The 15,485-nt window shown below is 37.6% G+C and overlaps 1 protein-coding gene across 2 annotated transcripts in view; it reads left to right on the top strand.

The window, feature by feature from the left end:
- The first annotated feature begins 11,227 nt into the window (after positions 1–11,227).
- Positions 11,228–15,485, top strand: part of LOC107692982 (dihydropyrimidinase-related protein 3) — a 33,952-nt gene continuing 29,694 nt past the window's right edge. Inside the window, exons 1-2 of one of the 2 annotated variants that reach the window (XM_016492213.1) lie at positions 11,228–11,258; positions 12,064–12,438. In XM_016492213.1, coding sequence (XP_016347699.1) covers positions 12,118–12,438 — 321 coding nt within the window. In that variant the 5' untranslated portion in view covers positions 11,228–11,258; positions 12,064–12,117. Of the gene's footprint in view, positions 11,259–12,037; positions 12,439–15,485 lie in introns of those variants that run through there. The other variant, XM_016492212.1, reaches the window with a different exon arrangement.

Below are 15,485 nucleotides of genomic sequence, written 5' to 3' on the forward strand. Positions count from 1 at the left end.
GAGAGTCCAAACAGCTGATAAAAACATCACAATAATCCACAGCACTCCAGTCCATCAGTTAATGTCCTGTGAAGCCGAAAGCTGTGTGTTTGTAAGAAACAAATCCATCATTAAGGCATTTCTATCATGACAACTCTCTGAAGATTTTAGAATGGTAATGGATATGACAATGTTAATGTATTTGGTCTTGGCGGAATTGATCTGCTACACCGCTGCTGCTGCTGCTACAAGCAAGTACAGGAACTTGTTACTGCCAATCTATTCGCCGAAACGGTGCTGTAAATATTTAAGACATACTGCTGCTGCACAAGTAGCATATACTGTATAATAACCCATAGCAGATCAATACAGGTGGAGCTGGGGAAGGTGGAGGGTTTCAGAGGAGCTCTGAAAGCACGCTACAAAACACTCTAGTGAATGCTAACCAGCCGTTTAAATGTAAAGCAGTAAGCTCATTAGCTGTGTATGCAACATGAACCAATAAGCTCGTGCCAAGTAGTTTTAACGTTGTGAATATCATTTTCAACTATATATCAATCAACTTTAAGCTGTTGATTCTGGCCAAGTCCATAATCCATAATAACGCTTCCTCCAGTGAAAAAGGCCATCATCTGTTGTCTCTCACATCAAAATCCAGCCACATATTTGTTTAGAGCTGTTTTGGCTTGTAAACGGTGCTTGATCTGTGCAGATTTCTCTCTTGATTCAGACTCGTATTTTAGCTGGAAGCAATGGTTTGAAGATACACATGTCTTGATGGATTTTTTTCCCACAAACACAGCTTTTTCCTTCAGTGGAGTGGTGTGGATTATTGTGATGTTTTTATCAGCTCTCATTCTGACGGCACCCATTCACTGCAGAGCATCCATTGCTGAGACACTGATGCAATGCTGCACTTCTCCAAATCTGTTCCCATGAAGAAACAAACTGGTCTGAGGGTGAGTAAATTTTCAGCAAGTTCTCATTTTTGGGTGAACTATTCCTTTAAGGTCTGCTTTTTTAAAAAAAATGCACAAACTGATCTCAGGTTTCGTCTCTTTTGTCGCACAGGATCTGAAGCAACCTGGAGCTGTCGCATGCAACTGCAGTCGTCCGGTTGCAATGACTCAAGGTGTATTAGTGGCTGTTTTGTTTTGGTTGTGTAGAAGTGGGAAAGTCAGAGTTAATGATTATAGACTACATTGGGATTATCTGGATTCAACCTCTGTGGAGGACCAGCACAGAACGCTTGAAATCACACTTACAGATCAATACAAGTGTGACAAAACATAATCATCAACCCAAGTAGAGGATTATAAATTATCTCTGCCATGCAGGGACCCGTCATGACCACGTCTTTACTGCATCTACTGCGACTGCTACCAACCAGAACCCACAGATCTCGTTCTTTCTCACTCTGTCTGCTTGTCTGTCTGCCTCTCCTCCCACACACACTTTGGGAAATTAGAAGCGAAATGGACGCTTTTGCAGACACACACACACACACACACACACACGTTATCAGCACCCTTAGGAGAGGTGTCTCCCTCACTGCCTGAAAACACAAAGGACAAAGAGACAGATTGAGAGAGAAAGCGAGACCATCCACACTAGCAGTTTTCGTTTACCCCTAGAAAGTTGAGTAGACTGAAAAACTAATTCTGAGCAGCCTGGTTTTTAAATTTTTTTACATTGGGCCTCATTCCTCCATCACAAGCAAAACATTTTTGTAAATCATTAAAACATTCTTAAGGTTTACGCAACAAAAGAATTGTTGCACAGCTTGTGCAACTAAAACAATTTTTATGTAACATGCTACAGTTTACGAAAGTCGTGATGAAACGGAAGTAGCGACAGAACTTTTATTATGTATTGTGACGTACATCTAAATGTAACAGATTATAGGAAATTAAAATTGTACTTGGTGTTATGCATATATTGGTTGTTGATTGTATTTTGCGATGAGGGCATTGCACTTGAATAAATGAGCTTGCAGTCGATTGTAAAACAGGAGCAGGGTTTAAACTGACTATGATTGGAATAATTCTGCATACATTGCCAGAGAAAAGTCTGATGATTCACCGGAAGATCCATCTATGACATTTTGATTAAAAATTGTGAGGTCAAAATTTTTTTTTAAATGAAACATACACGTGGAAGCTTGTTTCCACCACTGAATAAAAATAAAAAAGGTTATTGCGACTTCTTATCTCACAATTCTGACATTTTCTCGCAGCTGTGTGATATAAACGTGCAATTCTGACTTTTTTTTTCTCCAAATTTTCTCACTATAGCGAGAAAATGTCAGAATTATGAGAAAAAAGGTCCGAATTGTGAGTTTATATCCCGCAATTCTGCCTATATACAAAGTCAGAATTGTGAGATATAAACTCGCAATTGTAAGAAAGTAGTCTTTTTTCCTCAGAATTGTACTTTACCCCCCGGTTTAAGCCTAGTCCCAGACTAAAATGCATGTCTGGGCTGTTTTAACTGAAAGAAACTTGCACTGACATATCTTAAAATATGTCAGTGCCATTGTTTTGTCTCAAGAGGCTCACCAGTAATGTTTTTTTCTAAGGTACGTTTATAAAAAACTATTTAAATGTCACTAATCTACTGTTAGTGTTATCTGTATGCACCAAGGGTCTGAGAGTAACGCAATTTCAATTCTCTGTGTGTATGTGCTGTACATGTGGAAGAATTGACAATAAAGCAGACTTGACTTGACTTGACTTGACTAATTGAACTATGGCCTAATCCTGGCTTAATCTAAGCTCTGTCTGTGAAACCAGGCCTATAACTCGCAATTGCGAGTTTATATCACAATTCTGAGAAAATTAATTGCAATTTAATTGCTAGATAAAAACTCACAATTGCGAGAAAAGTCAGAATTGTACGTTTATATCTCGCAATTCTGACTTTTTTTCTCACAATTCTGACTTTTTTTCACACAATTCTGACTTTTTTCACACAATTCTGACTTTTTTCACACAATTCTGACTTTATTTCTCACAATTGCATTTTTATATTACGCAATTCTGATAAAAAAAAAAGTCAGAATCGTAAGATGTAAACTCGCAATCGCAAGAAAAAAAGTCAGAATTGTGAGATAAAAAGTCGCAATTTTTTCTTTTTAATTAAGTGGCGAAAACAGGCTTCCATATATACATGAATGAATCACTCACAATAAGATATATAACATGCATTTGGAAAATAAATGGGTTGAATTTTTATTACTTGAACTGTTCTTGTGTAAATTATTGTACCACATGACGTTTTAAATTTGTTTTATAATAAACTGTCGCAACATGCGCATTTACGCAAGTAAAACCATTCACATGCAAGTTTATGAAAGTTAAACTGTTCTTGTGTAAATGCAAATGCAGTATATGCAACAAAACGTTTTTATTCTTAAAAGTTGCACCATGTGAGAGTTTACACGGGTGAAACCATTCACATCACAACAGTCACATCATGTAACAGCTTCGCACATAAAACTATTCTTGTGTAAACTGTCACATAAAGACAATATAGGCCCTATAAGAAAGGTTTTACAGACGATTCCCATAATTCTGCTTGTGGTTCATGAATGAGGCCCGTTGTCCAATAATATTCCCTGTCTATGATCAACAGTACCTCTTTCTGACTGCAGTGTAATATATATGTTTGTTGATATGTACATGTGTCTCTATTTCCTCTGATGTGAATACACTTACCCTCCTGCAGCTTGAGCAATAGAGTCACTTTGCAGTTTAGAATTTATTCATGGCTATAAAGTGCGACTTGTATTGTGGTGACGGCTGCAGATGAAAATGTTTCCACCTTCCTCAATTGTCCCTGTATTTACTCATCTCTTCCCTAAGCCTCGTTCTTTTCTACTCTTTCAAATGAACAGCTGTAGCATACCAGCAGGACTTTCACTAACTGGTTTGTACTACTAAATGATCTTTCTAACTCCCTTTAATTGGCTGTGTCTCTGGCTTGTAAATATGTTTTTGGGGCATTCTGTATACCAGGTTTGGCTTCATTTCATTAAAGTCTAAATACCTCCTCAGAAATATGATAATCTTTCTTTTTTTTCCACCTTTGGACATGCTGAGAACCGGTGTTGGGGAAAGTTATTTCTAAAAGTTATGCATTACAATATTGCGTTACTCCATAAAAAAGTAACTAATTGTGTTACTTAGTTACTTTTATGGAAAGTAATGCATTGCGTTACTATTTACACTGCCCTAAGGACGGCCCTGTATATAGCACGTCATTTTCAGTGGAGAGCTGATGACTTCCAGTGACACGAGCAACAACGACCACTGATGTATCCAACGACCTGAGAAAGTCTGTAAACACATACGTGGATAACCTTACATATGAAAAAAAAAAATGTCGGCTTATGCTATATACAATTAAAATCCAAAGATAAATATGTTTTAAGAGTATTTTAAAAGTGGATATACAGAAGTTGGAGCTGCTCTAACATGTAAAGTAAATTGTTCAAAAGCTTGGGTGCAACTTTAGCCCAAACATATCAATGCCTGTTTTGTTTTCATTGAGCCTTAGGAAATGTAAGGACATGTAAGGATGTAAGTTCAAAAAGGAGTTAAATTATTATTATTAAAGTTATTTTTATAATTTCAGTGGCAGATAAATCTGCATGTCATTGGTATAATAATGAGAAGAAACACCATGTTTCTTAAGAATAGATCCCATGGGGAGCATATACAGGGAAAACAAAAGCGGGGCAAGAACGGACCCTTGGTGGACCCCACAGGTAAGAAGAGCTGAAGTCGATAAAAACTGACCAAGACTAACTGTAAAACATCTATTTGACAAACAGGACTTAAACTACTGAAGAGTCACTCTTTGAATTCTCAAAATGTGAAAACAAGATTCTGTAATTTACGGTATCAAATGCCACATTACTATCTAAGAATACAAGGATTGCAGAGTCTCCAGAATCAACAGTTATTAAACTGTCTTCCAAACAGTTCCATTTTCAACTCATCACTCCACAAAACATTCCCCTAGAAGTTTGAGGATCATCAAGGTATGTTTTGGCAAAATTCAGTCGAGCATTTAAGTTCTTCTGGGTTAGGGTTTCACCTCACCACTCTTCCATGGATGTCATTTTTGTGTTTCAGTGTTTTTCGGATAGTGGAGTCATAAACAGTGACCTTGACTGATGCAAGAGAGGCCTGCAGTTCCTTCAATGTTGTCCTTGGGTCTTTGTGACTTCCTGGATGAGTCCGTACTATGCTCTTGGAGGAATTATGGAAGGTCAACCACTTGTGGCAAGGTTTGACACTGTGCCAGGTCTTTTCCATTAGGAGATAATGCTCTCATTGTGGCTCTTTGGAGTCCAAGAGCCTTTGAAATAGCTTTGTAACCCTTCCCAGACTGAGGTATTTCAGTCATTTTCTTTGATCCTTGGCACCATAGTGGTTTACCTGATAAGACCTTTTAACCAACTTGCTGTTGAAAAAGTTTTTGTTTTTTAAGGGTTGATTTAATTGATGCTGTAATCAGGCCTGAGTGCATCTAGTCCAGCTGAACCCCATTACAAATGCAATTTCATAGATTTGTGAATTTAGTAACATGGGCAAATAATTACATTTGCCCAGTTAAGTACACTAGTGAGGCTTAGGTAGATATGTCCAACTCCTAGGTCACTACTTCACCACTGGATGGCACTATATACGGTTTCAATTTCATAATGACTTATACTGTATATAATTTCATAATGATCACTTTTCAAGCTGTAATTATAATTTTAATTCTAAAATTACATATTAATTTACAATATTACATTATAATCAATTAGACAACCGAAAAACCACACAATTTGTAAGGTTTGCAGTATTCATAAGACACTACCCATTAGAGACTCTGAAGAGTTCCCAGAAAACTTACATGTACTACATTACCGGACAAGGTTATTAGCCCTAAACATTGTTTTATACCACTCAAGTGATATTTTTTGGCAGCATTAGGGAACTTGCTGCAATGGAAATGCAACGTGAGTCTTTACAAATTAATTGTATAGACATTTGAACTTTATATAAGACAGTTAGTTGAGGATGGTTAACTGGTTTAGTTTGGCCTGGTAAGGCGCAGAAAGCACTACAGCCACACAAAGTATTTGTTGTAACCTCTGTAACCAGAGAAAGTCAGTGCAACCGACACCTGTTGTACTTCGCTTCCCCTCTCTCTGACACTAATGCAATATTAACAGCTTTGTGCTTCCTCTAACAAGAGTAACTTTAGCCTTCTCCACTGAGATATCGGTGAGTGTAAAGTATCTGTGGAATATGCATTGGCTGGAATATTATGGGTTAGGGTTAAAACTGCAGGTGAATGTCATCTGACACAGAAATACAAACCAGAGCCAGCCTGTGATAAGCCCATCATTTCATTAAGGCTTTTCATAAGTAAATTTAAACATCATCTGCCGAGCACTCAGCGCTCAAGACGGATGCAGCTGCTCGGAAATCATCCATAGCTTATTTATCAATCAACACTGATTACAAACCAGCAGAAGGGTTGGTCTGTGACAAAAGAGTCTGTAATGCTGTCTGGACACCATCAGGGTTAAAGTTAGTTTACAGTAAAGCAATAATAGCAAAATATTAAAATGACATCATTAATTATCTCTAAAGGTAATTAAAGCATCTTCCTGCCCATCCCTTAGGGACTCATCTTTTCCCATGCTTTCTTAAATGTTGATTGTGATAATCGTTACAACAACAACAAACTTTACTTTAGCCATGGATGAATGGATCGTTTGATGTATAGTCACAGTGCATCACATTGATAAATGATTTATTAAGCAGATAATGCTTGTGTAGGGACTGGATCCTATAGCCTTGTGAGAAGATCTCTCATGCATTTTTAATTCTCAAATGGCTAACAGTTTCCCAGTTGCATTGTGCAGCCGGAAACATTGTCTTTTGTTGAAAGCCTTATTTGTAACACAGCGAGTCTTAGAGTACGAAACTGTAAATCCAAATGCAGTTTATTAAAGCAATAAAATAACAATTTACTGAAAACTTACTTGCCCCCAGGCCATCCAAGATGTAGATGAGTTTGTTTCTTCATCAGGTTTGTAGAAATGTAGCATTGCATCAGTGTCTCAGCAATGGATGCTCTGCAGTGAATGGGTGCCGTCAGAATGAGAGTCCAAACAGCTGATAAAAACATCACAATAATCCACAAGTAATCCACACCACTCCAGTCCATCAGTTAACATCTGGAGAAGACAAAAGCTGCGTGTTTGTAATAAACAGATCCATCATTAAGACATTTTAACTTCAAACCATCGCTTCTGGTTAAAATACGAGTCCCCAATCCATAATAATTCTTCCTCCAGTTGCATAATAATTACTTGAAGGAGATTTAGAGTATGAGGATCGGAATATTTAAAGCAAATGTTCCCAGTGAGCAAATATGTTCCTTGGATAACTCCCTCCCGACCTTGCCCCCCCTCCCCTCTTTTGCCCCACGCACCACTGAACTCTGACGGACTCTCCCACTCCCCCCTCCCAAATACACACACACAGTCACTTTAATCAGTCTAACAATAAAGCAGACTTGACTTGACTTGATAACCCAATGAATCAAACAACCTTTTCCAGTAAGCGAGAGTGCTTTTCCTTGGTCACAGTTGTAAATAGTGGGAAGCTAAACAGGCTCAATCATTGCTCAATTGGTTAATAACAGCCAACAGAATGTTGCAAAGAATGGTAACACTTTAGTTTGGGGACCAATTCTTGATATTAACTAGTTGTTTATTAGCATGCATATTACTAGCATATTGGCTTTTTATTGGTACTTATAAAGCACATATTAATGTTTTATTCTGCATGATCATATTTTAGATCCCTTAATCCGGCTCCATACCTAACTAACAACTACCTTACTATTAATAAGCAGCAAATTCGGAGTTTATTGAGGCAAAAGTCAAACTTAATAGTGACAATTGGACCTTAAACTAAAGTGTGACCAAAGAATAAAGAAAACATTGAATATTTTTACATTACTTTGAAATCTATAATTTTAGGAATATGAATAAAAGCAATACCCTTCGAAATCAAAACCGTTGGTCATAAATGTAACAGTGAGGTAAAAGGTTAAGAGGAAACAGCTTACTCTTTTAATCCACTGAAATGTGCTGCTAATGATTTTATATTTGATGATTCACTGGTGCCACTGAATTGTTCCCCACTGTCGTCTTTGTTTTGACACTCCTATGTCTCTGCCTCTGGCTAGACTGATATGTCATGTTCAATATAGTCTCCTACATCAGCACTCCACCAGCACACGGTCCAACATGACCCCTCCACCAGGACACCGTCTACTAAAAACCTCTTTCCAGCACAGTGAACCACCTGTATTCTGAGATGTGAGTGAACTCAACCATTTTTCATTTTTATTTTTAATGCTGAAAGTAAAAGGTGTCTTTACACTTTAAAGGGGTCATATGATGTTGCTAAAAAGAACATTATTTTGTGTATTTGGTGTAATGAAATGTGTTTATGCGGTTTAAGGTTCAAAAAACACATTATTTTCCACATACTGTACATTATTGTTTCTCCTCTATGCCCTGCCTTTCTGAAACGCGTAGATTTGTACAAAGCTCATCGTTCTGAAAAGCGAGGTGTGCTGTGATTGGCCAGCTATCCAGTGCGTTGTGATTGGCCGAATACCTCAAGCGTGTGATGGAAATGTTACGCCCCTCACCATACTGTGATGCCCTGTCCGGCCGGAGCGACGAGACAAAAACAATAAAACCCATTAGAAACAAGGCATTTGTTGCATCCAGTGGGACATAATTACTGATTATAATGACTTATACTGTCTTTTTACGCGTTGCGTTGCGTTGCATCGCGCCGCGTAAACATAAAACCATGTCTGCATTTGTGATCGGAGAAATGACAAACAACAAGCACTACTCTACACTGCCCAAAACTCGCGTTTGAATCATCAGTGGCAAATTCTTTAAATATGAAAAACGTACTTACAGTCTGTGAGTCTGAACAGCCGGCACTGTAGTCTAGAGTGAGCGGCGGCCGGCGGATTTGACGAAGGAGCGTCCGGAGGGCTTGCAGCAACCACATGTGACGACCCCGGGCTGGACTCCGCTTCGTCCACGGTGAAAGCCGATCCGGCGATCCACAGCGCGAAGTTGATGTATTCCCTCAGCGACCAGCACAGATCAGCTCCAGGCATGACGAAGCAGATATCGTCCTCTTTTGGAAGACCAAACAAAGTAGTTTCGCTTTCACAACGAAACACACAGTGCCTTCACGACATGGCGGCGGCGGCAGCAACAATACTACAGCGAGAATAAAAGTTACGCCTTCTTTCTTTGCGTGAACATTTGGGCGGTGTTATGCAAATCTTCCCAGATAGTGACGTAGACATGTGGGGGCGTGTTAGAACGAGGCGTTTTAGGAGGGTGTGGCTGACTCTTAACTTTTATAAAGAATATCTCTTTGGATTTGAGACTTTAGTCTTTGCAACTTTACAGATCTTCTTTATGCACCAAGAGCTTGTAACACTCCAAAGAGAAAGGAAAAATTTAAATCGCATCATATGACCCCTTTAAGGTCCCATTTGTTAATATATTGCCATAATTAAAGGCATAGTTCACCCAAAAAAGAAAATGATGTCATCATTTCCTCACCCTCATGTCATTCCAAACCTTATGTTGAACATAAAAGAAGATATTTTGAAGAATGCAGGTAATCAAACAGTTGACTTCAATAGTATTTCTTTCCCTACTATGGAAGTCAATGGGGCCCAACAATTGTTTGGTTCTTCAAAATTCGTCAAAATATCTTCTTTTATGTTCAACATAAGAAAGAAACTCATACAGGTTTGGAACAACATGAGGGTGAGTAAATGATGACAAAATCTTTATTTTTGGGTGAAATATTCCTTTAATGCAATAACTAACAATAGGCAATACATCAGTTACAGTATTTATTTATCTTTGTTAAAAAAAGTTTTTTTTTTTTGAAAGAATATATGTCTCAAAATCATTTTGATGGTACACTTAATAATAATAAGGCAAATTACTTCTATTTCTTTCCCACGCTTCTTCCAATTGTCTGTTCTGGGAGTATATAATTAAAGCTGCGACAGTTGAGTGCATGAAGTTTCCAACTTTCCACATTTATTTTTGTTCGGTTATTTAAGTGCATCATCCAGGTATTCAAAATGTACTTTTTCTTTTTGGAATTTTCAGTGTGAACGCACTACTCATATGGCATAGAATAGTGCATAAGTATGCGAATTGGGATGCACCTAGGTCTTATTATTGGGAGATACAAGGGTCTGTAGTACTTACCACTGGAGAAAGCAACTTGGATCACGTGTGCCTTGATAACTAATCATATTACAGTCTTTAAATCATTGAATTTCAGACAGAGTTGTGCGACAGTCAATCGCCGTTTATGGCGTTTATAGAAATGAATGAGATGTGCCGTAAACGAAATCCTACCTGTCGCAAAAAGTCTGTGATATCTCTTATAAAACGGCATTTTTTCGGTGTGAACTCTAAAAATAGTTCAATGTAAAACTATTGTTTAATGGCAAACAAATTGAAGATTAGCTGATAGGTTGTCGATTCATTAAATGACAAGCTGTTTCCTCACAAAAGCTGAAGCCTCTCCTCCATTGATGGCCTCTGGTCTCCTGCCCTACGCTTTTTTGGCTAAAGGTTGCAGGCTTGCCTTCCAGTGTCTTTGGACCCACTGACCGTGATATACTTACAACACTGAATTGCACTCACTTAACTCCTCCAAAGTTGCAAAAACACACAAAACTACATACGGTTGCCTTAACGTTAGTTAATAAAAATACAACTGTTCATTGTTAGTTCATGTTAGCTCAAGTCCATTTAAATAATATCAACAGATGCAACTTTTGATTTTAATAATGTATTAGTAAATGTATAAATTAACATAATAAATGCTTTAGAAGTATTTTGCGTTGTTAGTTCATGCTAACTAATGGATATTAACAAATGCAACCTTATTGTAAAGTGTTACCAAGCGACTCCTTGTGCTGGTTCTCTGTTGTCATCAGCAGACAGAGTCTTGTCATTGTGCTGACTGGAGCAATAGCTGCATCATCAGTGACACAGGATTTCTGCTCTGGACAGCACAGCGAGTGATTTTTAAAGCTACAGCACCTGAACCGAGCGCCCATGGACAAAGAGGGGGCCCTGCGCCAACCGAACAACTGCTATTCAATGCTTACACGTACAGCTTTCTTACAAGGTATAGTTATTGTATAGACCTGCTTGACGTCGTTATGGGGGAATAATAATAATAATAATAATACAATTGAAATATTTTTAAACCATCAACACACAAGTAAAGACCAGTTGTTAGATGAAAAGATGGGGGAAAAATAAAAATATAAAACAAATATCTTTATATAAAAGCCATGAATCTGGGATATTAAATGTATTCTTTAAAGTAAAAAACAAATCAATTAAAAAAATATAAAGCCCATATAAAAATCATGAATCTGGAACATTAAATGTAACGATTAAAGTTAATTAAACAAAAATAAATAATAAAAATAAAACAAATAAAATAAAATAAAAATGTAGATTAAGATGTAGATTAACATTTCCTATATTTCTTAATGTGGAAAGCTGTCAACTGGGTAATTTTAAGCAATGCATTCATTATTTATACCCAGCAAAAATAAGAACAAATAAAGAAAATACAAAAACGTCACACTTTATAATAAAATGAATTACATAATGCTCATTGTGCTGATTCAAAAATCAATTTGAAAACGTATAAATTAATCTTCGAATGTAATCCAATTTACGATCTGATTTTTTAAAAATCCTTAGGATTTATTTAGAATTAATTTTCACGTTTGGTAACACTGAATTAAACGTGAAATTCTGAAGTAGAAATACTGACATAGCACTTTCTTATACTACAATAATCTGTTTTACGCAACTTCGAACAATCATTTTTATAATTCAATAAATGTTATTAATGAAAGTTACTGAAGATTAGGCTACTGTTACCTAGTAAGTAAATGAGTATATGTCAGCGTCAGGTATGCGGCAGTGAGGCGTGGGCTCCAGGACTGGCTCTCAGTCTGTCTCCGGTCATGGCAGCGCGAGGACGCGGGGAGAGAGACGGTGATCTGCCGGTGTATCTGGCGCGTCCGGGCACCGCGGACCAGCTGCCGCGACAAAAACACGGAGGGTTATTTTGTAACGTAGAAGGAGCGTATGAGAGCAAAACCATCGATTTTGACGCTCTTACTGTCGGTCAGCGAAGCTCCAGGAGCCCAAGAGCCACAAACAGAGAAGAGCTGAAGCCTTCAAAGCACGAAACGAACTTTCCAGCTGCACACAGTGAACGCGAGCCTGAAGACACGGTGCGCATCAAGAACGCGTTTGAGAAGGAAGATCCACAAAACCTTAAGGTATCTATCTATCTATCTATCTATCTATCTATCTATCGTCTGTCTGTCTGTCTATCTATCTATCTGTCTGTCTGTCTGTCTGTCTATCTATCTATCTATCTATCTATCTATCGTCTGTCTGTCTGTCTATCTATCTATCTGTCTGTCTGTCTGTCTGTCTATCTATCTATCTATCTATCTATCTATCGTCTGTCTGTCTGTCTATCTATCTATCTGTCTGTCTGTCTGTCTGTCTATCTATCTATCTATCTATCTATCTATCGTCTGTCTGTCTGTCTATCTATCTATCTGTCTGTCTGTCTGTCTGTCTATCTATCTATCTATCTATCTATCTATCGTCTGTCTGTCTGTCTATCTATCTATCTGTCTGTCTGTCTGTCTGTCTATCTATCTATCTATCTATCTATCTATCGTCTGTCTGTCTGTCTATCTATCTATCTGTCTGTCTGTCTGTCTGTCTATCTATCTATCTATCTATCTATCTATCGTCTGTCTGTCTGTCTATCTATCTATCTGTCTGTCTGTCTGTCTGTCTATCTATCTATCTATCTATCTATCTATCGTCTGTCTGTCTGTCTATCTATCTATCTGTCTGTCTGTCTGTCTGTCTATCTATCTATCTATCTATCTATCTATCGTCTGTCTGTCTGTCTATCTATCTATCTGTCTGTCTGTCTGTCTGTCTATCTATCTATCTATCTATCTATCTATCGTCTGTCTGTCTGTCTATCTATCTATCTGTCTGTCTGTCTGTCTGTCTATCTATCTATCTATCTATCTATCTATCGTCTGTCTGTCTGTCTATCTATCTATCTGTCTGTCTGTCTGTCTGTCTATCTATCTATCTATCTATCTATCTATCGTCTGTCTGTCTGTCTATCTATCTATCTGTCTGTCTGTCTGTCTGTCTATCTATCTATCTATCTATCTATCTATCGTCTGTCTGTCTGTCTATCTATCTATCTGTCTGTCTGTCTGTCTGTCTATCTATCTATCTATCTATCTATCTATCGTCTGTCTGTCTGTCTATCTATCTATCTGTCTGTCTGTCTGTCTGTCTATCTATCTATCTATCTATCTATCTATCGTCTGTCTGTCTGTCTATCTATCTATCTGTCTGTCTGTCTGTCTGTCTATCTATCTATCTATCTATCTATCTATCGTCTGTCTGTCTGTCTATCTATCTATCTGTCTGTCTGTCTGTCTGTCTATCTATCTATCTATCTATCTATCTATCGTCTGTCTGTCTGTCTATCTATCTATCTGTCTGTCTGTCTGTCTGTCTATCTATCTATCTATCTATCTATCTATCGTCTGTCTGTCTGTCTATCTATCTATCTGTCTGTCTGTCTGTCTGTCTATCTATCTATCTATCTATCTATCTATCGTCTGTCTGTCTGTCTATCTATCTATCTGTCTGTCTGTCTGTCTGTCTATCTATCTATCTATCTATCTATCTATCGTCTGTCTGTCTGTCTATCTATCTATCTGTCTGTCTGTCTGTCTGTCTATCTATCTATCTATCTATCTATCTATCGTCTGTCTGTCTGTCTATCTATCTATCTGTCTGTCTGTCTGTCTGTCTATCTATCTATCTATCTATCTATCTATCGTCTGTCTGTCTGTCTATCTATCTATCTGTCTGTCTGTCTGTCTGTCTATCTATCTATCTATCTATCTATCTATCGTCTGTCTGTCTGTCTATCTATCTATCTGTCTGTCTGTCTGTCTGTCTATCTATCTATCTATCTATCTATCTATCGTCTGTCTGTCTGTCTATCTATCTATCTGTCTGTCTGTCTGTCTGTCTATCTATCTATCTATCTATCTATCTATCGTCTGTCTGTCTGTCTATCTATCTATCTGTCTGTCTGTCTGTCTGTCTATCTATCTATCTATCTATCTATCTATCGTCTGTCTGTCTGTCTATCTATCTATCTGTCTGTCTGTCTGTCTGTCTATCTATCTATCTATCTATCTATCTATCGTCTGTCTGTCTGTCTATCTATCTATCTGTCTGTCTGTCTGTCTGTCTATCTATCTATCTATCTATCTATCTATCGTCTGTCTGTCTGTCTATCTATCTATCTGTCTGTCTGTCTGTCTGTCTATCTATCTATCTATCTATCTATCTATCGTCTGTCTGTCTGTCTATCTATCTATCTGTCTGTCTGTCTGTCTGTCTATCTATCTATCTATCTATCTATCTATCGTCTGTCTGTCTGTCTATCTATCTATCTGTCTGTCTGTCTGTCTGTCTATCTATCTATCTATCTATCTATCTATCGTCTGTCTGTCTGTCTATCTATCTATCTGTCTGTCTGTCTGTCTGTCTATCTATCTATCTATCTATCTATCTATCGTCTGTCTGTCTGTCTATCTATCTATCTGTCTGTCTGTCTGTCTGTCTATCTATCTATCTATCTATCTATCTATCGTCTGTCTGTCTGTCTATCTATCTATCTGTCTGTCTGTCTGTCTGTCTATCTATCTATCTATCTATCTATCTATCGTCTGTCTGTCTGTCTATCTATCTATCTGTCTGTCTGTCTGTCTGTCTATCTATCTATCTATCTATCTATCTATCGTCTGTCTGTCTGTCTATCTATCTATCTGTCTGTCTGTCTGTCTGTCTATCTATCTATCTATCTATCTATCTATCGTCTGTCTGTCTGTCTATCTATCTATCTGTCTGTCTGTCTGTCTGTCTATCTATCTATCTATCTATCTATCTATCGTCTGTCTGTCTGTCTATCTATCTATCTGTCTGTCTGTCTGTCTGTCTATCTATCTATCTATCTATCTATCTATCGTCTGTCTGTCTGTCTATCTATCTATCTGTCTGTCTGTCTGTCTGTCTATCTATCTATCTATCTATCTATCTATCGTCTGTCTGTCTGTCTATCTATCTATCTGTCTGTCTGTCTGTCTGTCTGTCTGTCTATCTAAAACCAATATAGCCTAGATTCTGTACATAATAAAACTATATTATGCTCATTTTCTTCTGTAACGCTCTGTATCATGTTACATTGTTGTAGGTTTTTGTT

Source organism: Sinocyclocheilus anshuiensis, unplaced genomic scaffold (assembly GCF_001515605.1).
Source record: "Sinocyclocheilus anshuiensis isolate Anshui unplaced genomic scaffold, SAMN03320099.WGS_v1.1 scaffold658, whole genome shotgun sequence".
Classification (NCBI taxonomy): Eukaryota; Metazoa; Chordata; class Actinopteri; order Cypriniformes; family Cyprinidae; genus Sinocyclocheilus; species Sinocyclocheilus anshuiensis.